This window comes from Chinchilla lanigera, unplaced genomic scaffold (genome assembly GCF_000276665.1).
Source record: "Chinchilla lanigera isolate Chin_1 unplaced genomic scaffold, ChiLan1.0 scaffold00012, whole genome shotgun sequence".
Lineage (NCBI taxonomy): Eukaryota > Metazoa > Chordata > Mammalia > Rodentia > Chinchillidae > Chinchilla > Chinchilla lanigera.
In genome coordinates, this window is record NW_004955413.1 from 22,477,069 (window position 1) to 22,500,357 (window position 23,289).

A 23,289-nucleotide genomic window follows, 5' to 3' on the forward strand; every position below is an offset into this window, starting at 1 on the left:
ACCGAACTCATGACCTTGCGCTTGCGAGGCAGGTGCTTTGCCACTGAGCTAAATCCCCAGCCCCTAACATTTTATTTCTTTTTCAATCAAAACTAAATAAAGAAAAATTAAGAGATCATATCTATTTGCTTGATTTACATTTCAAGTGTATTGTATATTTTATAAAGGTAACACATATTTATATCCCTAAAAGACAATAAAGAATTTATAAGAAAATCATGTGTGGCACAACTATTAAATTATATTCCAAATACAATGGATCAAACAACACAATGACATATTTTTTTAAAAAAAACATGCAATGTGTCATAAGGAGCTGTGTAGTAGCTTTTTAGTATTAGCCATATTCATAGTTCAGTGATTAGACTTAAGGTGCAGTTTGATCATTTACCTCTTAACACAGCTGACGTACACACATCTTACTGAGTCAGATACATCTTAGTAACACTGCTGAGGTACATGCTTCCGATTAGTGCTGGCAATGCACGCGGGTTGGGAGGAAGCGGATCAGACCCACGGATGTGGGCCAAGTGTGAGACTGTCAGGTTACATGATCATCAAACAGACTCAGAAAACAATATATGAGGACTATTTTTAATAGTCCTTAATAGAATGGTATTTAGATAGGGAGCAAGGATTCACTTCAAATTTAGGCACATGAGCTAAGATTTGTGAAAAAGGCAAACTTGCCTGGGATAAGGCTCTGTCTCTTGCCCTACTGTCAGTCAGGAGAGCCCTTATGAGGGTGAGTCCTCTTTGCTTGCTAATAAAATGCCTTTCTCTTGCCCACAGCTTTGTCCAGCACATCTCCTCTGACGGCTGCACTGCTGAAGAGCGGGGGTCACTGACTTGAGTCTGACTATTTGAGTCTGAACATCTCCTCCAGGTCCTCCAAATGGCTTTGCAGTGCCGCAGCCACCTTCCGAAGCTCTTCAGCATACTCTGATTTTGCCCCTTCTTGCAAATGCTTTGAGTTGTTTGCAAGATCAATCATATCTATCACAAAGAAGGCCATGCTGACAACTCTGAGGGCTTTCCGTGCCATGCTCATTACCTGAAGGAAAGGTCTAACGGCTGTGTTCAGCTGATTACAACTTCCCAAGCAGATATTTTTAATCAACATGCCGTATTGGGCACTGATTATTAAGTTATGGTCACCTTTAGCCTGCTTAATGGAACCTATGGTCTTCCCAATGTCTTTCAGGTGTTGACTCCAATTTTCAGTTGAGGAAACGACTTTGGGTGGGAAGTTACCTATATCCTGCATGAACCTTGTCAGTTTGCACATGATGTTTGACACCAGGCTTTTAGCTTCACCTGCAGTTGACGATGTCTTTGAGTAATCCACTATGCTAGTGGAAATACTGGTCACACCACTCGCTAAACCCAGCACTGTCCCTGCTCCTGAGAGGACCAAACTAGCACCTGCTGTGAAGGGTGCCAGAGCAAAACCAAGGATACCCAAGACTGCAGAGGCAGCTGTGGTGGATCCAGCCACCACACTGGAGAGGGTACAGTCCCTGTGCACCTGATCAAGCTGGTCTGCAAGTGCACGAAGCTTTTCTATGTCTTTTCTAACCTCCTCTTTCAGCTTTGGAAATGCAGCCAACGTCCTCTCCTTAGCCTGCTGGACTTCTTGGAGCCTGTCTTTGTCCTCCACAGCTGTGTGTGCTGTGTGCTTCTTCAGAGCTTCACGTAGTTCATCTGCTTCTTCCCTGTAACAGCAAACATCAAGTGATTAAGATAGGCAATTGCTTCATCTGTGAAATGGGCTCCATCAGATTGATTATGCATAAATCACAGAGCATTGCTTGTAAATCAAATGGAAAAGAATTTTATAGATGTGCAGAATTTTTTCTTCAATGGTGAACATGTCTGGCACGTACTAGGCGCTCTGTGGTTTATTCAACAAAAGGGACAATGAGTAGAAACCACTTAAAAAACTCTAGTGGGAGGCATTTGATGAAGACACCTTCTCACTCAAGGTCAGTGCCATCACTTCCAAAATATTTTTAGAGGGGCTGAGGATTTAGCTTAGCAGCACAGCGCCTGCCTGGCAAGCACAAGGTCATGAGTTCGATTCCCAGTACCAGAAAAAAATCAAAATAAAAAAAAATATATTTTTAGAGCTCCAACACCATAGGTGAAGAAAGAGAAGTGAGATTGGAGAAGTAAAAAACCCCTTGATTTAGGGAAGCTCAGTGTGTAGTGAAAAATTAACCCCAATCAAGAGTAAGCCTTTGTTTTGCCCTCAGCTATTGGAAACTAGTCCCTGAAATGTCCTACCTGCTAGAAGTGCATGTGTACCTGGGATTTGGTCACAAGACAATACAGATTGAGCAACTCTAATCTAACAATCCTAAATTGAAATGCACTGAAGTGTGAAACCCTTTGAGCACTGACATGATGCCACAAGGGCAAAGTTCCACACCTGATCTCGTGGGTCAGATCACAGTCAAACACAGGTAGGTGAAAAGGATTGTGTAACATTACCATCACAATGTGCGCATAAAGTGTAAAGAAACATAAGTGAATGAATTTCCTGTTTAGGCCTGAGTCTAATATAGCTCATGATGTATCAATGAATACATTTCAAAACACACAAAACTTAGATTCTAAAATACTTCTGTTCCCAAGCATTTCTCATGAAGGACACTCCATGTGAACAACGTGATATATCACAGGGACATTGGGATCATTTCTGACCTCTAGAGGAAGTGGAGATTCAAGGCACTGACTCCTGGGAGAGGAGGGAGACAGCAGGTCAGCTACAAAGACATATGTGTCCAGCTCCTACAAAAACCCTAGATGCTCAGACTTGGGCTGACAAAAGCTGTTTGTTTGACCAAAGTCCAGTTAGGCCCTTCTGAACCTTTTCCCAACCTGGCACTGACCTTGGCCTCCCAGGTCCATTCTGTGCCTGCTGGGCTGGTATCACCCATGCTTAGCCAGTGTCCTACCAAACTGGGGAGATGAGAATCTCCACTCTTCGTATCTCATCATGTTCCCATTCTTGACCTTTGGTGTTTAGTCCTGGACCTTCCTTTAGGGAAAATCCTGTTAAAGCAGCATCAAAGAACCTCCTATTCTTGATGTCCCTGCTAGAACTGGCTCTCTAGCACTCCTTACTCCGCCTGTTGTCTCTAAATGCCCGGGAGACTTTACTGTATCCAGTGCGGTCCTCATCTCTCTCCCCTAGTGCAACCATCCAGAACAAAGTTTCCTGGCTGTTTTCGTATGCGTCAGAGTAAGTTTCTCTTTCACAGGTTCAGCCTCCCTGGGTGGCCATCCTCCACCTGAATTGCTACACATTGAATTCAGAATTGCACCTTGTCCTGAGGACAATGGACAGTCATGCTTGAACCCCTTCCAGACTCCGTCCTGTGTATCTCTTCCTCCGGGCGATTTTAAATCGTGTTCTTTCTCTTTCATAACCTGAAACTGTGTCAAAACTGCCTTCAGTGAGTTCTAATGTGTTATCAGATTTGTGGGTGGATGAGGGAAATCCCCAGTTTGCAGTTGGTGTCAAATAAAATGATGGTTTGGGGCTGTGTCTATAGACTTTGCAGTTTGGCTAACGCTGGGAACTTAAAATTTAAATGAGAACTGTAGAGCTAGAAGGACTGTATGTGTTATTTGCTCTGCCCTCAGCTTTTCCCCATTCCTGATGCCCTTTCTCCTTCCCAATGGAAGGTCACTGGGTCCAGCTGCTACCCTGGTTGACTGGGATGCAGAAGGCCTGGCTCCCCCTTGATTCTCTTCCCATCTTACTGACACCTGACCCACCGGCTGTCATCCCCAACCTCAGGGTGAGCAGCATGGCACCTTCATGGTGATGGCTTTGCATATGTGCAGCCACAGCTAGTGCAAACGCAAGAGAATCTGAGACCCATCTGTATGAATCCTTAACTCATAAGAGACCTGAATTTGAACAGGATTCTATAGAAGTATTTTCCTCATGAGACATGGGCCTGATGTACCCCAAGAGGTACTATTTTATTTATCTGTCCCCCCAAACTCCTTGCAATAACTGGGCTATGTCAGGTGCCTGAAGCTGCTCTGGAGATATTTGCTTTGGCGACAGCAAGCTTCAGTGTGGGACTAACCACATGACTCCACCCTGAAGCCTGTCTGGATGACTCCATCCTGCAACTTTTCAGGTGATTCTGCCTCTCCACAATGCTCCTCATTCAGATCCATGAGGGCCCCTTCCCTCCTCATAATCCAAAAGAAAATTTAACGCTGCAAAAACCTTGAGCCCACCTTTTCTTCTGAGGAGTAAACTCTTCATATGCATAGTGGGACCAGTCTGTGTGCTGTTCCCTCTTATAGCAAGTCCTAACAAAACCTTTTGCAGGGGTATTTCTGCCTATTTGTGATTTTCACTTTGAGTGCAGCTTTCTGAGTGGGTGCACTGGGAGCTGGTAACTTTAAGGCCCCTGGTGCTGAATGCAGCCAGGAGCTAGAGCTGTAACACTGAAGGTGTCTGAAGTGTGTCTAGGACCTGCCTGGAGCTGCTGGCTTGCACAGTGAGGAGGGCTGCTGACTGGATGAGCTGGTGGTTATTGGCATTCAAAGCTCAGGGCTGTTACCTTTAAAGTGGCTACATTTTACCAATTCATGCTTTCTATGGGAATTAAGCAAAATAACCCTAAGCTGATTGGTAGCACTGGTGGGGCTTGTGGGGACTGTCTACTACGAGCCCTAAGGAGGAGGATGGCCAACGGTAACAGTCATCAGCAATGGCGAAGCAGCTAAAGGACCAGCCCCTGTCTGATTTCCACCTTCCAAGCAAGTCCTTCCTGGCTTCCATCTTCAAAGAGGAGATGCCACTAAGAATCCATGCTGGCCAGTGACACTCTGGAGGAGGACTTTCGAGTTTCCTCAGACTCCCGAGTTACACAAAATCAGCAGCAGACCATTCTGACTCACCAAGTTGTCGCTGGCCACACTGCCTTCCTGTTGGTCAGGGGCTACTTTATGTAGAACAGAAGAGAGTTTCAATGGTGTAGAGAGCTCCCCAGCACCCAGGCAGGACGTACAGCCTTCTATGCCTCCCAGTGATGGGTCACAGCAAAATGGGAGGAAAGGTCCCCTTCCCCCCTCATGTATCCTCTGCTGTGCCCATGGCCTCTCCCTTCTTTGCCTCAGCAGCACCTGCCTCCCCTCAATATGGTTCCAGTGCTGTGGCCCCAGCATTCTTACTGGTGCTGCATTCTACCTCTTCTCTTGCTCCATCCTGAGTCCTGGCTCTGAACTTGGTCCAGGTCAGTCTGGGCCTTTGGGAAGGGTGCTCGTATTTGGTTCTCCTCCTCTGCCTCACATTTTGTTCCCAAGCCTTCAACCTCAGTCCTATCACATTGGAGGTCTGGCCACATTGAGCACATGGCAGTGTGTTCAAGACATGAACCTGGAGCCCTGGAACTGGCAGTGATAACAAGGGTCCCACACAGCTCTATCTACCTCTCCTCCATCCAGTCTAACTCTTGACCACAGAAGGATCCTACTGTCCTTGTATGGTTCATCAGATGGGAGGTAAATGGCTGAAACCAGAATCCCCAGAAATATATGTCTAGGTTTTTTGGGCTAGTCCCAAAGTAAGTCTGCCTTGGCTTCTAACCTCAAGGGAAGGATACTTGGCTTTGCTTTCTGCCCACCAGGTTTTAAAAAAGGTTAACAGTTCTGGAGCATTCACTGTGTGCTAGTCCTATGCTAAGCACTTTTCACACATTATCTTATTTTTCTCACCATAAAGAATAATGGATGAAGAAACTAAGGCAGAAAGTGGTGAAGTAACTTCTAAGGTCACAATACTAGGAGACAGCAGAAAGCATCCTGCCCACCATGAGCACCATCTACCCTTACCCCAAGACCATTCACTGGCAGGGATGACATGGAGGAAATATGTCTTAGGAACTATTGAGAGGGGGCGCCCTGGAACCCAAACATAGAAAACACCCTGGGGAATGTTGGTCTGCCCGGAGAAGGCTGGCCTTGCAGGACTTGGGTAGCATTGCTGGGGTGCCCCATGGAGCTGACCTGGACAATTCAGCTTCTGTCTTAACACTGTCCCAGGCTTCATCTTGAGTCAGCAGCTGCTGCAGATCCTCTTTGCTCACTGTGTTCAGCAAACACTTAACAACGTCCTCAATGAAGCTGTTGCTATCTAGTTGGGAAGAAAAAAGGATCAAGTTGGAAGAGAGTGTGATAGTGTGTGAATAGCATCGAGTACAGGGGGTTCAAAGTTCATCTTTCTGAGCAGTTATCACACCGGGTGTTTTGATGGGGTCATCTGTGTTACGGATTGAGTTGTGTCCCCCAAACTCATACGTTAAGGCTCTAACCTCCAGTGCTTATATTTGGAGATAGAATCTTTAAGGATGTGAAGTAATTTAGATTAAATGAAGTCAGAAGAGGGGCCTGGTTAATAGGACTGCTGTCCTCATAAAAGGGGAGAAAACACTAGATCTCTCTCCCTCTCTCCATCTTTATGCATAGAGAAAGGCCATGCACACACAGTGAGAAGGCACCCTCCGCAAACCAGAAACTGATCCTGGCCCACCTTCACTGTGGACTTTCTCTTGCAGAAGTATGGGAAAATAGGCATCTTTTGTTCAACCTACCAGCTTGAGGTGTTTATGATGCAGCCCCAGAGAAATAACACACTAGGCAAGTGCATGCTGCTTTTTTCTTGTACTGTGAATGGTTCCTGGGCCACACATGTGCTAATCAAGTTCTCTAGCCCTTTTTAGCTTCTTTTGCAACAGGGTCTTGCTTAGCTGCCCTGGTTGGCCGAGAATTTTAGATGCTCCTGCCTCAGCCTCCCAGGGATTACAAATGTGAGTGACCATGCCCAGCAGTGTTATCATGCCTTGCTGGGAAACAGATTGCTTAAATGATTTTCTTATCATGCTCAGAACAATCAGAAATTGAACTCCTCAGCCCAGGGGAAGTGGGACAGTTCCAACGATGGCTTCTCTCAACCATGTGCCTGCTGTATACTGCATCAAACACTGTGTTCCTGTGTCTTCAGAATGTGATTTTCAACACATCTTTGGGCTCTGAAATTAGTTTATTGGGTTAAGAGGAGCATTTTGAAAAGGAAATGGATTTGACAATGTTAGACTCTATCGAACATAGTAGGGGTGAGTATTGTTTTTGTCAATTATTTGATATAAAATATATATTTAATATTCAGTGGTAACTTGGTTCATGAACTTCATTTGTTCCACAGTTCTGGGGAAGATGCCCCCGGTCCTGTTCATCATGCGATGTGGAGTTCAGGAGCAGAAGCAAAATTTTTCCAAACGCTTCTGTTTGCAAACTGAGCTGTTCAAAAATAGAAGTGTTCATGAACCGAGGTATTACTATATTTTATTTATCATCTATATCTAAATTCCAAGGACCTAGATTTGCTGAGAAATTCAGAATTTTTAATCTTTTAAAAGCATTTAGAATAACTTCTACTTTTATTTTTAATTGGCACATAACAATTGCACTCATGGGCTACCGTGTGATATTTTAGGGTAAGTATATGCTATCATTTCTTTGGATTAAGAACTCACAAAATCCTCTTTCCTAACTATTTTCAAATATACAATTAAATAGAATTTCTAACTTTCAAAAAGGGAAAACAAAGCATATGCAGTACGTTACTTAATCCTAGTAATTAAATGCATTAATGTTTTGACAATAAGACAAAATGAATGCAGTCACTGTGTGAGATAAATAGCTTAATGGTTGTAAATAGTCTCAGTTTGGTAGAGGCCAGGGTTTCTGCCCCAAAATCTGTGTAGTTTGCAGGGATTTGTAAGTTATGGAATTGCAGATAAAGGATTGGGAACTAGAATAAATTCATGTGTGTACCTGAATATGTTGTAAAATGTGTTTCCTGCTGCATACATATAAGAGAGGTGTTGTTCTTACTTCATAAAGAGGAACTCAGACAGGAAGTGACTGCCCAGTGTCAGCAGGTAGAAAGCTCAGAATCTCGATTAAAGACTAATTGGTCAATAATTTTGAACATTACTTTGAAGACCTATGCTTCAAAAATCCCTAGCTAGACATGATCACATACGTCTGCAGTACCAGCCCTTGGGAAGCTGAAGCAGGAGGATCACTTGAAGCCAGGAGTTTGAGAGCAGTCTGGAGAACAATAATGAGAAACTGTCTCAAAAAAAAAAAATCCCAGGTTGGGTGTGGTGGCGCACGCCTGTAATCCCATAATCTGGGAGCCTGAGGCAGGAGGATTGCTGTGAGTATGAGGCCAGCCTGGGCTGCATAGTGAGTCCAAGGGCAACCTGAACTACATAGTGATACCCTGACTAAAAAAAAAATCCCTGAAAATATAAATTAATTAAAATTGCTGTGATTTTTCACATTCTATTCTATAATGTACCTGTGTTTTTTAAAACTTAAAGATAAGGCTTCACTCCATGCACTATTGAGTATAACTATCACGAAAGAGGGCTTCTCTTACTAATGGAGGCTCTGAGACCATCACTGAAGGAGATTTTCCAAGTTGGTGGTGAGAGGGCAGGTGGACTACTGCTCTCTTCCTTGCGATTTCTCCATGTCTCAGGAGAACTTGTTCCCCAGGCACCTCTGACCCCTGGCTGGCCTAGTTACTAAACAAGAAGAACTTATCCTGAGGAATCCACCAGCCCCACGCTCCTGCAGGAATTCCAGGGCTTTCTGGGGACAAGGAATCATCCGATCTTCCCATCCCCTTTTATTCTCACCCTGACTACTAGCAGCACAACCTTCTCTCAGGCTGGAGAAGAACTGAGGAACAGACTTGAGCACCAGAGTGAGGTGGCAGAAAACAGGACTGAAAGAAGGTGGCATTGATTTGAGTAAGCGGGGGTTGTTCGCATCTTGTGTCAGTTTCAAACTTTTCTTTTCGGTGAGATAATTAGAATCAGTCCCTGCCTGAGGCAGTCACACCTGGTCAGCAGGTACAAACCCTGGGCAGTGCAGGGCAGGTGCTCACAGAGGTCCAAGTGAGAGGGAAGTGCCCATCTCAGATTAACAGGGTCTTGGGAGGGGAGAGAGACCTACTGTGTGCCTGGCACAGTCCTGACTGTGTCCATGTTATACATGACCCTCACAACACCATGGGAAAGGTTGTTCTCATGTGACAGATGAAGGAGGTAAGGGCTCCCGGTCATACAGATGGCAGGTGGCAAAAGTCACTTGAGGTCCAGTTTGGTGACAGTCGGGGTTACTATTAACCCACTCAGAGCAGTGGGCCTCACAAGAAAAGAGCTGAAGGGAGTGGCCTCCTCATGGGCAGTGTCCCGAGGTCAGCCAGGAACACTGTGTAGGTGGCAGGCAAGGGGACACTGCAGGCCACTGTCACCTCCTCTCCCACTCTTCCTGTCTGCTTGTTTCCCTGCCCTCTACTTTTCCAAGGCTGTCCTGTCCCCAGTTAAGGCCTTGGCTGTGAGGCAGGACAGTGAGGAAGTGAGTACCTGGACTCTGGCCCTGAGGAGAGGATTGGGAGGGAAGCCCCACAGGCCCAGGGTTGGAAGAGCCCTGGGTCTTTCTTGGGGCTCCCCTTTCTCCATCAACTCCGCCACAGGACAGCTTAGCTTCACTGGTGCCGTTTCCGTGCAGTTTGTGAGCGAGAACTGGCAGAGGAAGTGTGAGTACCTGGGGAGGCTGCACTCTCCGTGGTATCAGTGGGATGTCTCTGAGAGGATTTCCTTTCAGCTCCCTGGGTCTTCCAGGCTGGAGGGAAGAGAACAAATTGTGGGATAGAAGGGGAACCAGAGGGGGCGACAGTGAGCAGCAGCGAGGAGCCACAGGTCCTGGAGTTCCCTCCTGGATGGCAGGAAAAGCTCAAGTGGAGTTTACCCAGTGTGCTCTCTGTCCCTGGGCTCTGTGGCTGCTATTTAAAGAAAGGCCGCCACCCAGCTCCAACTCCCTGTGCCCTCACCTCAGTCAAGGCAGAGGGCTCGGGTCCTGTGAGGGACAGGGAGAAGGGAAGGGGTGAGGACACCACCTTATAGAAACTATCAGAATCCACACGCAGAAAATCAGATGGGCTGGACGGTTCTAGCAAGGTCCTGGGGCGGGGAACATTTGTGCTCACTGTTGAGAATGGCTGCTGTTTCTTGAGACTCTGTCATGGCGGCCTCCTTACCCTCCTTCCATGATCGCACACTGCATGGGGCAAGGACCTTCGGGCTCTCGCGTTAAAGCAGAGGGAAGCACCTCAGAGGTCACGTCAGTGCCCACATTTTCACAGTTGTGCTGGAGCCAGGCCTTGAAGGCAAGTCTTTCTGATTCACATCCCGTGTTTTCAATGACGATATTTCCTTAAATGCACAGAATATTTACTCGTGTATACATCTTCACTGCCAGTGACTCTCTTACACTTCCGGGCTTGTACTCTGTGCCCATGGGCCTGTTTGGTAAATTTCCTGGGGCCCCTCCTCCCATGCTCAGGGCTTCCCAACCCTACCTCCTTCTTGTCTCTTCAAGGTCCTCCATCCCATGAAGGCCTGGAGGCCTGTCAGACCCTGCCCCTGCTGTGGCTGCCCGGTCACCTCTCACGTTGGCTGCTTGATTGTGTTTAATTCTTTATATAAATAATAGTGCAGTGAACGTTCTGTTTACATTTGACTTTGCTTTTATTTCATATTATTTTCTAAGGTTTTTCTAGAATTAGAGAAAGCCTGGCTCAGAAGGTGTAGTATTTAAACTCAAGTGGTACAGACAGTGACAATGGTTTTCGTTCCTATCAGTTGTCAGTAGTCTTAAAAAAAACGAGGTCTGCATATAGAAGGAATTTTCTTATTGCCCGTCGTGGTGTTCTTGTCTTGGAAAATGAGGAAAGAATGCAAATAGGGATTATGTTTTAGCATTATTTTAAAAAGGTAAGAGGGCATTCATTGATTGCCTCTCCTGAGACTCAAATCAAATGATAGGGAAGGCCCTTATTAGTGTGATAGTAGATAATGATAATAATGACTGATATTTATGGGCTTCACTCTGTACTACAATTGCTCTAATTCTTCATTAGTAATGACTCACAGTATTCCTCCAATAACCTTTGAAGTGTGTACCATTCACATCCCTGTCTACAAATGAGGAAACTGAAAAACAGACGGTAAGTGACCTGTTCATCAGAAATTTACTAAGTGATAAAGACAGGGTTCAAACCCAGCCAGATACACTCAGGAACCACCACACTGCTTCTCCTCACCTTGCTGTTCATAAGCAGTAGAGTGAGGCCAACAGGAGAGCAGAGCCTGTAGTAAATACTTGGGAGACAGAACTGGACTGAAGGGTGAATGAATCAAGCAGAGAGGCAGGAGCTCATACCCAGAGAAGTGCACAGGAAGCATAGCCAGGAACGGTGTGAGGCAGAGAGAGCCCCCTACAGGGAGACTGGAGGACAGGCAGGGAATGAGTTCACTGGCCCCAAGCCTATAGAGTATTGTGACTGTCAATCAAGACATGTCAACTTGATTGGATTGAGAACTGCTTTGAAGATGAGAAAAGCACACTTTGGGTGTGTCTGGTGGCTCGTGGAGGTGTGACCTTGGATAGCATATGCGGTGCCTGGCCCCTTTCTTCTATGGCACAGTTTCCCTACTCTGTGTCCTGATCATTATGAGCTAAGCAGCTTTGCCCTGCTGCACCCTTCTGCCCTGATGCTTCTGTCTTGGAGCCAGCCACCCATGGACCAAAGCTGTTGAAAGTGTAAGGCAGATTAATCCCTCCTCCCTTAGGTGGTGGGTGTTGGCTATTGTGTCCTAGTGATGGGAAAGCTGATGAATATGGATATTCATGGCTGCTATGAGTCTATACCATGTGTGGGAAGAAATAGAAGGCGACATGAGTGAATGGGAAGTTCCCAGAAGGAAATATCTTGGTGTTCTGGCATTTAGGGAGTCTCCAACCACCCTACAGGAAAGCCTGAGCCCCTGTTAAATACAAATGTGCAGCCTAAGGTCAGGTGTGTGAGAAAGACATCAACACAGAAATGCCACCCCAAAAGAGGTAAATAATTTTCAAGACAAAGAAGAATTTTTTAAATCCCAAAATATATCTGTAGGGAGCTTATAAAGTTATTTTTAAAAAGTGGGAATAAGATACAGTGAAAAGTGGAAAATCTAATGGAGCAAGAAAAAAAAGCTTCTTGGGGACCAAAAGATGATTCATAAACAACTCTAGGGAGAGATTGCAGAAAAAAAATCAACGATCCAGGCACAGTGATGTATCTGTAATCCCAGCTACTCTGGAGGATGCGGCAAGAGGATGGTGATTCCAGCCCAGCCAGGGCAACTTAGCAACATCCTAGCTCAAAATGAAAAAATAAAAAGTGGTGGGGAAGTAGCTTTACGGTAGAGTGACTATGGTGTGAGGCCCTGGCTCCTCTCGTGGGTACAACAACAGAAAGCTGGGGAAGCATCCATACAGTCAAAACAAGTGGAGCTAAAAGAGGAATAGAAAAGTTCCTGTACATAATATTTTATTAAAAAGTATTCTGAAGGGGTGTGGTAGGTGGAAAAAGAAGTGTGCATTTCTCTTTCTCTTTCTTTTCCCTCCTTCTCCCCCCTCCTGTGTATTCATACAAAGGCAGGGATAAACAAGAAAAGACATGGGATCCAGGAAACAGGGAAATCCAACCAGAGGGAAAAGAATCCATGGATTACAGCTGTGTATGCATTAGACATAGAGAATACCCATCCAAGAACAGAGCAATGAGGAGTCCTATGGGCTCAGAGAACTTGAAATAACGCCTCATACGATTCACAGCTTGAAAGAAAGAGAATGATGAAGGAGAAGCAGACAGTTAGAGATATCAGCAAAATTTAAAATTTTATGAGAAATACATGCAGCCATATTATACAAATTAACTCTCTGGTAAGAAATATTGCAAAGATTACAAAAATGAAAATGTACTCACTTCATTTTTATCTGCTAGCACAAAATTGAATATGTAAATATGGGACGTCAATGTACTTGTCTCCAGTCAGTGTGAAAGCTACAGTGCGGTTGCAGTAGCTCAGGGATCAATCACTAAGTGCACAAGAAGGAGGGTTAATATCTTCTTTTCATGAAGCCCGTGATCAAGAAACAGGGGTGCCCTTGAGGGCGTAGGCAGAAGTGTAAGTTAGTTGTCCGTAGCTCCAAAGTCTCTAATAAAGAACATAAAAGTAGTGATTTAAGGGTACTAGAAGCTGGTGGGGAGGGCAAGTTAGGCCAAGTGTAAAAATAAGTGAAACTTCTTATCTACTGAAATAGAAAGTAAATAAATGTCTAAGTTTTAAGATCAAGACAAAGAAAAATGAAAGAGTTAGTATTTATTGTTCATCTATATTGTACCAGCAACATTCTAAGTCCTTTGTAGGCATTGGCTTATTTTTAATACTCAGGATAGCCCTGTTAGAAGAAAGTACTATTATCCCCTCCCCCAGTTTTCAAATGAGGGCACTGAAACTCAGAAATGTTATTTACCAAAAGTTACTAATCCATCCTATTTCCAGAGCACACACTCTAACAATATTACACTGGGTATATTCCAACACCCAGTGTAAGAATACTCTTAAAACATATGACCTATTCCCAGCACCCCCCGCCACACACACACACGCTCCCACAGACATGGACTTAGCATACTTCCTAAAGTTAAGATAAAAATGAAACATAGCTGTTTTGCAGTGGGAAAAGTTGAGCGCTTCTTTGCGCTAGTTCGTTTTTCTTACACTTGTAACTATGGCTTCTTTCTTTTCTTTATTATAAAGAAGACAGAAATTCCTATCTACTAGTTAGTGACTCCTAACCACAGCACAATTTTGGTTTTTGATGCGCGAACTTAAAAGATGATAGAGGGAGTTTGAGGAGGCGTCAGTAAGAAATCAGCCTGACTCTTGATGTGAAAGTTAGCTCAGGGGACAGCTTAGTGAGTGATGAATGTAAGCATTCTAACAATAAAACAGGGATAGCGACACAGCCTGCTGAACTGGAATAATCAGACTAAACTGAGGTTATTTTCTAGTAGCATCTTGCCACCCCCAAGCACACCTATGTGGGGAGAGGCCAGAAGTGCAGCACTTAGTCTCCACTCCCAGGAACCAGGACTCCTGGGCCTGTGACATCTACTACTCTAGATAACCAGGATAATTTTGGAGACATGTGGAGCAGTTCCCAAAGCTGCACCCACCAGGAAGGACCTGGTAGAGTAACAGTAATTCACAATGGTAATATGGCCATATTTAATGGTCCAGGTTGAATCAATGGGTCATGAGCTCATTATAGTATTAAAGGAATCGAGATAAAGAGTAGAGCAAAAGGCACCAATAAAAGCTAGAAATGTAGATGCAATGTAAAGAGGAGTTATTAAAATGAGAAATGCCAAATCAGTAACCAATATTAACGTGAAGGTAAATATTAATGTCTATGCTGATATTTTTTCTTCCAGTTATTTATGTGCCTGTTGATAAGCATCAGGAGAGAGAAAGAGCAGCCCTGACCTGTGGAAGCTGGCCTAGGCTTTCAGTGAAGCCACAGTATTTTTTCACTGGAGAAAAATAATCTTGCACAGAATGTCAACCTCAGACAAGGCTGCCTTGAGACCGTGATACAATGACACAGAATAAGGCCACTTCATAATTTTATTGAAGCACAGATAAAAATAAAGACTCTCTGCCACACTCACAATACTAAACACCCGCAGCTATGGTTTGAATGTGTCTCCTAAGTTCCACATACTGATGAATTTAGAGGTGGAGGCCATGGGAAATAAAGAAGATTAGATGAGACTGTGAGTCCTGGGCCCTCCAAGACAGGACTGAGGGATTTATGAGAAGAACCTGAACTGAATCACACTTGCTTTATGTCACCATGTGGTGCCCTCTGGCTTGTTATCATGCAGCAAATGGTCTTCATCAGAGGCCAAAGCATCTTTCCACCCCTTGCTCTTAAGACTTCCCAGCTTCTAGAACCCTGAGCGAAACAAGCCTCTCTTCCTTATAAATCACCTGGTCTCAGGTATTTAGTTATAGCAACAGAAACATACTGAGACACCTAGTAAGGGCTGTTACTTTTTCCCAAGCAGTGTTTTATGTGCATTCTGGATGCCCTCTCTATAGATAGGTTCACTGAGATGCCCATGGACAGAATTATCCCTTACTTTATCAACTACTTTCCCAATCCAGTCCCTCCTCTAAATCACCCCACCGGAGCCCTGATCCTGCAATGGGTTCTTTCTAGCATCTCCTTCCTGAGGGCCATGGGTCCCCATCATGTGCTTTCTCCCCCTCTAATGGTGATAAGTTTAACCTGTTCCACTGACATCAGACTGTCCTCAGTGATTTGGGCCGGAATCCACTGACTACATCAATATTCATGGCTTCTGCCAGATGAGAAGAAAGAATAAGCCCAGGCAGCTATGGAGCATCCCAGGCAGACCTGCCAAGGTACAGACGGCTCCCAGAAGGCCCCTTTTCTCTTCCTGAGCTGCCGCACTTCTGGCCATACCCAGGCAGATCCATCTCCAGCTGCTGGTCTTTGCTGTATGACCTGTTCTCAGCAGCACACAGCTCCCAATGCCCATTGCCTATCTACCCAGTACAAAGCCACTACTCCCTCTCATGCTGGCTGCCTCTCCTCTAGGGCACGGAATATCCAGGCTTCTGGCTCTGGGGACCTCTCACAGCTCATAGTTGTCATGGAGGCAAAAGCTAAATAAAACTGTCTAGCTTCACTAATGTTAGTTGATTTAAAAAGTACTAATTTTGGTTCTGTGGCTCTTCCCATGTGCCTCAGGAGGGCCCCATAGAGGCCCCAATTGGTGACAGTTGGGAACTGTTGCTATGGGAAGAACCACAGCCTCACCATGGTAACCACAAACACTTGCAGGCTTCACATAACTGGGGAGATTCCTTGCCTTGAGGGTGTTTGATCCACTTCCTAGGAAGTAACCCACCAGCCTCTCAGCTGCACCATGCAGGGAGAGGATGTCCCAAACTTCAAAATGAAAGTTGAACTAGGTAATATTGATGTACATCCATCAGAAAAAGCACCAACTATTCAGTATGAAGTGGAAGCTGCCATTCTTGGAGAAATGGGCATTCCCATGTTGGAAGAATGAAAGGAATGCCAACAAGTGATTTCTCGGAAGGGTCTCAGTGCCAACACAGATGTATAACTTCCCTGGCACAGAAGGTAGTTGAGGAATAGAAATGTATTTGTCAGGTTTCCAAACTAGACTCCTGCCCAGGTAAGAGGAAAAAAACCTCCCCCAGCAGACCTGTTATTCACACCTGCAGAAACACAGCATTTCAACAGGAAGCTGGCCCCTGCTCCACACAACTCAACCTCAGAGAGCTGCTTCTGCAAAAAATCACAGGAGACATGCTCTGCCTGCAAGCAAGCCCTGTAAACAACACTGCCCTATCTCCTAGCCTTAGACCCCTTCCTCAAAGACTCCAAATTTTGTACCCCTCTCATGAATGTCCCCTCCCCTACCCAAGCTCCCCTATAAAAGCCTGTCCATTCCGCCCACTCAGTGTTAAGGCCTTTTTGGCCTTGGCCCAACCTCACCCAGTCAAAAATAAAGAGGTCACTGTTTGCTTCAACCTTGTCTGTTGTAATGGTTTCAGTCACCCTCTCGGGATTTAGTGTTCATCCCACAAAACTAAGTAGGATAGAACTACTGTTGTACTATTTGCAGAGCTGCTATGATTCAGTATGAGGAAAAGAAAACAAACAAACAAAAAAAATAAAAGCAAACCTGAAGATCCACCTCCTTTTGAAGGAACAGAGATCAGTGAAGTTACCATCATTAACGACATAGATGAACACGTTAATTATTGTCTGAAGATATTCTTGACAAGATTCGGGTTCTGATCCTGAGGCTTGCTTGACATCCTGCTAACTTGGAAGAACTACGATGGAATGAAACTGCCCTCCATGAACTAGCAATCCAGAGAGAAGACCAAAAGCAAAGCATTGCAGGAGCTACAAACATAATGTACATCTGCTTTTTTTCACGTCCAGCTTTTCTCAGTTTATCAGTCATTCACTATAAAATCAGAGCTCTGTGTATGCACATCACTGATCATGAGTTATAAAGACACGAGCTTTGGCAAGAACTTTCTACTAGGAAGAAGGATGTTGATGAAGACCTTGATAACTAAACCTCCAAAAAGGGTTATGAAAAAACCTCTACACTACACCACAGGCGTGAGGTCAAACAGTATTTTGAGTTACTCTTTATTTGCTTCTGAATCTGGCTGAGGGTACTTGTGCAGAACTGAAGACGTGGGGCAATGGAAGATGAGGGATTCCCTTCTGTGGTTATTTTTTCAGAAGAATTTAAAGCATCATTCCACAGTGATGTATGCGCACCCATGTTTATAGCAGCACAATATGCCATAGCAAAATCTTGGAAACAACCCACATGCCCATCACCTGAGGAATGGATAAAAAAGATGTGATATTTTTAATACAATGGAATATTACTCAGCTATAAAGAAAGATAAACTCTAGGCTTTTATAGGTAAATGGATGCAACTGGAGACCATACTCATAAGTGAAATCATATCTACATGTGTAAACATCATACTGTCTCCCTGTGTAAGAACTTGAAAGAGTAAATAAAATGTGAAAGGTACAATAGATATTGCAGAAGGGAAAGAAACTGCTCAAACAGAAAGAACAACTGGGATGAGGGAAAAGAGAAAAGAAAGAAAGAAGAAAGGAAAAATATATACACACAAGATAGCCAAGATAATTTTACTATTAATTTCTATTGGTTTATTGAAAGGAAGAATTTCGGTTTAATTGTTTGATCAATCTTACATGCCTATATCTTGTTTTCTGAGTAACCAACTTGAAGATAGCAATATGTAATACAACAATCATTGTTAATTTCCTATCACTTCGTTTGAAATGTGGTATCGTTTTTATGTTGTTTTGTTTATGTGTTTGTTTTTGTTATTTTGTTTTTGTTCTTTTTAAAATAAAACAAAATCTGATAGAAGTGTTACAAATACTTGCCATCAGTGAGGGGACTCATGGGATCTCAGTCATAGTTTTATTTGCTCCCTACCAAAAAGAGGCAGATCATGGAGACAGATGAGAAAATCAAATGCAATTCCTCAGCTGAGAGGGAGGGTGAGGCTGTGCTGTGTCCTCAGGGGCTGGGGCTCCTACATGTAGTGAACGTCTCCCACACCCTGGGTTGGGGGTCGGGCTGGATCAGAAGGGTCGAGGGCACCTTGGATGGTCTTAGGTGCCACATATGAGAGATGACAAGGGGGCCCTGCTGGGATGCACTGTGTCCCAGGGAGACAGATGCCCACAGGAGCATGACATCAGTAAGACATGGGAGTCTCCACATTCCGGGGTTCCTGGAAGGGCTGGGGGCAGCCAGCAGGGAGAAGGATGCCTGAGCACAGGGGAAGTGGGGAGGACATTCCAGGGGCAGGAGAAGCTGCAGCCAACCCCTGGGGCCGAGGCGCAGATCATAGTCAAGGAAGTGGACCGGAAGCAAAGTGCATGGGAGGAAGGGAGGGGTGAGCAAGGAGGGGCTGCGGCAGGAAGGAGGGCCTGGACGCCGGGGTAGGGGCTCGAATGTCACTCTGCCTGGTCAGTGGAGATTCATCAGGTGGAGCAAGCTAGATTAATCCTCTTTCCCTGCCCGAGGAGCAGGCACCCCAGCCACGGAGAGGGAGAAACTGCAGTAAAACCTCTGTTCTGCTTCCTCCTGCTGGGGAGGCAGAGCTCCCTGCCCAGGCTGTGTGAGTGAGTGGCAGCAGAGCCAAACAGCTGCAACCTGGGCTTCATTCTAGCACCTCCCCTTTCCTCCCACCAGCAGCTTTTCCCAGAACTGAGCAGCTGGCAGGCTCAGCGGAAATGACCGACTCCCTTTGTCCCAGTGGAGCAGGAGGTGGGACTACCCACCTCCAGCTGAGGTCCTGGACAAGGCTGGGAGTGACAGGGAAGGTGGAGACCCAGAGCACAGACTCATTCACAAGTGTGTGGCATCACCGAGGCCCCACTATTTCTGCCTGGCCGCCCTTCCCCATCTCTGAGTGGTTCATGATTCTCATGTCTCATGCTCACAGATGCTGTCCTCTTCTGAGCCCATGCAGTATTTGAACCAGGAAAAAGATGGGGCAGCCATTGCTCCTCTCACAACTGTCCTTTATAGCAACAAACCACCATACACCCCCCGAAGACTTGTTCTTCTGTCTCACTGGTCAAGACTGAGTTACACAGTCACCACTGGTGTCCAGATGCCCCAGGAACCAGACCTGGGTGTCCTGTGGCCAGGAGGAGAAGCAGCCAGGGAGGGAAAGTGGAAGAAGCGTGGCTTTTGCACTGGGCGGCCAGGTATCAGGGGACAGGGGAGCTATGCTGTTGAGATAATACCAGAGAGTAAACACTAGGACCTGAAGTGGAATCTGCTTGGATGCGACCTGAGCTTCTATGGCAGAACCTGCTGGTAACTCTGTGTGCCTTGGGTGGGCCTGAGTCACCCTGGGTGACCTCAGAGCTGCCTAGGCTTATTCTGTCCTCATATGGAAAAAGCCATATATGTCTATGAAGGCAGCGTCCCCCACCTTGGACACTCCCATGGTCAGTGGAGCTGGTGGAGCTGCTTGACCTCAGTAAGGGAGAAGTCACATGGTGGGGATTTCCATGCTCCAGACTAAAATTAGATCCATGTCTATCACCAGGCACTAAAATAAGTGAAAACGGATCAGAGTTCTCAATATTAAAACAGAAACACCAAATTTACTGAAAGAGAAAGTAGTTAGAAATCTTGATGACATAAAGGGAGGCAGATAGTTCATGACCAAAAATCAAAGTGCATGGGAAATTTTTCAAAGAATCAACAAATGGGATCTCGTCTTTTGAAAAGCCTTTGCACAACAAAGGAAATCACCAACAGAGTAAAAAGAAAACCCACAAATTGGGAAAAAATTTAGTCAGCTGTCCCTCAGACAAAGGAATTCTACTAGAATGTAAAGAATTGAAAAAAATCGGGCCACCCAAAGTCAAAGACCCAATCCAAAAATGGGCTTCTGAGATGTATACACACTTCTCAGATAAAGAAATACAAATGGTAAGTAAACACATGAAAAAATGTTCAACATCATTAGTCATTTGAGAAATGCAAATGAAAACAACACTGAGATTCCATCTCACCCCAGAAACAGCCTCGAGTTTATCTTTCTTTATGGCTGAATACTATTTCATCATATAAAAATACATCTTTCTTATCCATTCCTCCGTTGATGGGCACTTGGTTGGTTTCCAAGATGTAGCTCTGACAAATTGTGCTGCTACAAACATGGGTACTCATATATTGCTCTGGTATGGTGTTTTCAGTTTTTCTGGAAAAATACCCAGAAGGGGTATAGCTGGGTTAAATGGGACCTCTAAACCAAGTTCCTTGAGGATTCTCCACACTGATTTCCAGAGTGGTTGCACAAGTCTACACTCCCATCTATAATGGAGGATTCCTTTTTGCCTACAGCCCTGCCAGCATTTGTTACTGGTTGATTTCTTGATGATAGCCGTTGTTTCTGGGGGTGAGATGGAACCTCAGTGTTGTTTTCATTTGCATCTCTTGAATGACCAGCGATGCTGAACATTTTTTCATATATTTATTTGCCACTCGCCCTGCAGAGCATTCCCTGGAACCGAGAAGCCAGCAGAGCTTCCAACCCTCCCTCTTTGTCACAGCCACTCTGGCCTCTGGGGTCCCAATGCCTGCTGTCCTCTCACACCGCACTGCATCTGCCTCACTGTAACATGGGCAGCAACTGGTTGGGGGCTCAGCAGGGCAGGGGACCCTAACTCTGCATCACAGGAGAAGAGCAGAGGGGCTCAGAGAGGGGAAGTGACAGTTTCACACAGCTCCTGGTAGACAGAGTGGGGCCTGACTCTCGGATTAAAACACAAAAAGGAAGTTTAAATTCAAAAGTTTCTAGGTGTATCTCTGTTTCAGTAAACAGATGCTTACCTGGTATGTTGTCCACAGAGCTGCTGTGATCTTAGGATGGCGCTGGGGTCACCATTCTGCAACCTCCCTCTTGTCTCTATGTCTGATCACCATTCCCACCCCTTTTCTTCCTTCTCCCACAGGCTGAGCAGAAGGCCAGGGTGTGCAGGCCCTGTCTACCTGCTCAGCTCCTTCTCTGGACCCTGGGCAGGTGAGTCTCCTCTCTGTTCCTCAGTTTCCCCCTAGGACCTGGCGCAGTGCAGGTCCTCAGAGCTACAGTGGGTGAGACAACCTCTGGCCTGTTTGTATCTCAAAAGAAGCACTTGCTCACATCAGGCTTCCAAAGTAGCCTAGGCTCAGAGTGGCCAGGCCAGAAGGAGAGGTGGGCTCTGGGTCCCACGTCCTCTTCCATGGCCTTGGTTTCTCCAAATTTGCCAAAGGGGGGGGCACTACCACATTCACCCTCCATCAGGGTCACTTTGCTGCATCTCATGCATCCGGGGCTGAACCTGGAGAGCTTTGTGACCCATCTGTGTGCTCCTTCTCTTCTCTTCAGCTTAACTTACAGGAGGAGGGGAGCAGGCACAGACCCGGATGCAAACTCAGGCTCTGCTGCTGCTTAACTGTGCTCCACACTCTCTGGGCTCATTTGTAAAATGGAGAAAAATCTTTGACTGATTTTTCAGAGATGTTGTGAGGATGAGGATAGGGTGGAGCCCCCAACTTACCAAGGGATCCTCTTCTGCTTCTGTGTTGGGACACGACCCAGCCGTCCTGAGCTGTGTGGATCCAACCAGCTGTGGGCTGAGTAGTGACCAGGGGTATCCTCCAGCAGAGAGAGCCAGGCACAAGATAGGGAAACTGAAAGCCACAATTTCTGAGCAGTGCATGATCACACACTTCGGCACCACCCTCACTTCCCCCCACTTGCTGACCCACTGGGAGGAGCAGCTCAGATTCCACGTTTGCTGTCCCGAGCCAGCCCACCTTGGTTGTGGGATCATCTACGGTCTTCAAGAAGGATGATCCACCACTGAAAGAGTTTGGGATCCTGCACAAATTGCCCCCTATATCATCATGGGCTTGTACCCACCCTCCTTCCTCTCTACCCCTTCCCCTAGCATGCCTGCCTCACCCATGTGCAGCACCAGCATTAGTGTTGCCTCCTGCATACTCTCCACACTTACTACATGCTTGGTCTCCATGGCCTTGGTTTCTCCAAATTTATCAAAGGAGTGGCCACCACCACAACCACCCTCCCTCAGGGTCACTTGGCTTGTGGATTGTGGTGTCCACATTGCTTCTAGACATTTGCTCTTATGGTTTCTTCTGCCAAGAGTACCTGATTTTCCACCAGGAGCTGCCACACATGGCTTCCTCTGAGGTCCCTCCAGCATCTCCCAACAGAGACTGCAGCCCTGCTCCATGGCACCTTGGGGGAGAGGTCAATGTTAATGGCATTGCTACCTTTCCAGGTCAGTAAGACATGCAGCTGGAGTGCTGGGGTTCTTTTCTAACACAAAGGGGGTGTAAAATAGGGCTGAACCACAGCCTTTACCCTTCCACTGGGGATGTTCCACCTTGGGCCAATGTTCAAGGGATCTAATGGTCATCCCTCACCCAACTTTTGAGTGAGGGGCCTTGGGTGATTACTCAGGAACCACACACTACAGTTTGTAATGCATTCATGTTTCCACTTAATTGGACTTCTAAAACCATTCTTGAATGAGCTCCATCTCTCCTACTTTAAGAGACATAAAATAACTGGATGTACCTGTGGGATAAATGATCTGATATAGGGTTGAAGGAAACTGAGGGAAGGACAGAAATTACTGCTTTCATCCAGAAACTCAGGTGAGAAGTCAAGACACAAACTGTTTTTCACTTTTAGACCTTGAATAAGAATACTTAGTGGTCACCCTTGTCTCCTTCTAAACTGTGGAGGAAATGTTAAGGAGAATTATTCTGTTTGCAGGAGAAGAAGGATACACATATACGTCTGGTAGTCGGGGACTTCACTGTCGTTGGCACAGATTCAGGTGGCTGCTTGTTCTGACACTCCCTTACCTCAGGGTTTGTGTCTCCGTCATTTGTCTCCCTTTCGAATTTTCCAAACTGATTGGTAGAAGAATACAGTCACCCAACCTGAAGCTCTTCTGTCTCCTAAGAATTTGAATCCTTCATCAAAGACAGAGTCTCAAGATTTTTGGATCTAAACATGCAATACACAATCCTCCAATGGAGGGTCATGAGTTCCTGGAGTTGGACCCACCCTAGTTCCTGTTGTCTGTGGCTTCTATAGATCTTTTTGTTTT

General features: G+C 45.6%; 1 protein-coding gene across 1 annotated transcript; it reads right to left on the reverse strand.

Moving 5' to 3' along the window:
* Positions 1–289: 289 nt before the first annotated feature.
* LOC102006234 (apolipoprotein L2-like) lies at positions 290–22,272 on the reverse strand. The gene is made up of 5 exons (XM_005379648.1): positions 22,162–22,272; positions 21,703–21,835; positions 9,655–9,732; positions 6,040–6,166; positions 290–1,715 (listed from the first exon to the last, which is right to left on the reverse strand). The coding sequence occupies exons 1-5, from the start codon at positions 22,270–22,272 to the stop codon at positions 860–862; spliced, it is 1,305 nt and encodes a 434-aa protein (XP_005379705.1). The 3' UTR covers positions 290–859.
* Positions 22,273–23,289: the final 1,017 nt, after the last annotated feature.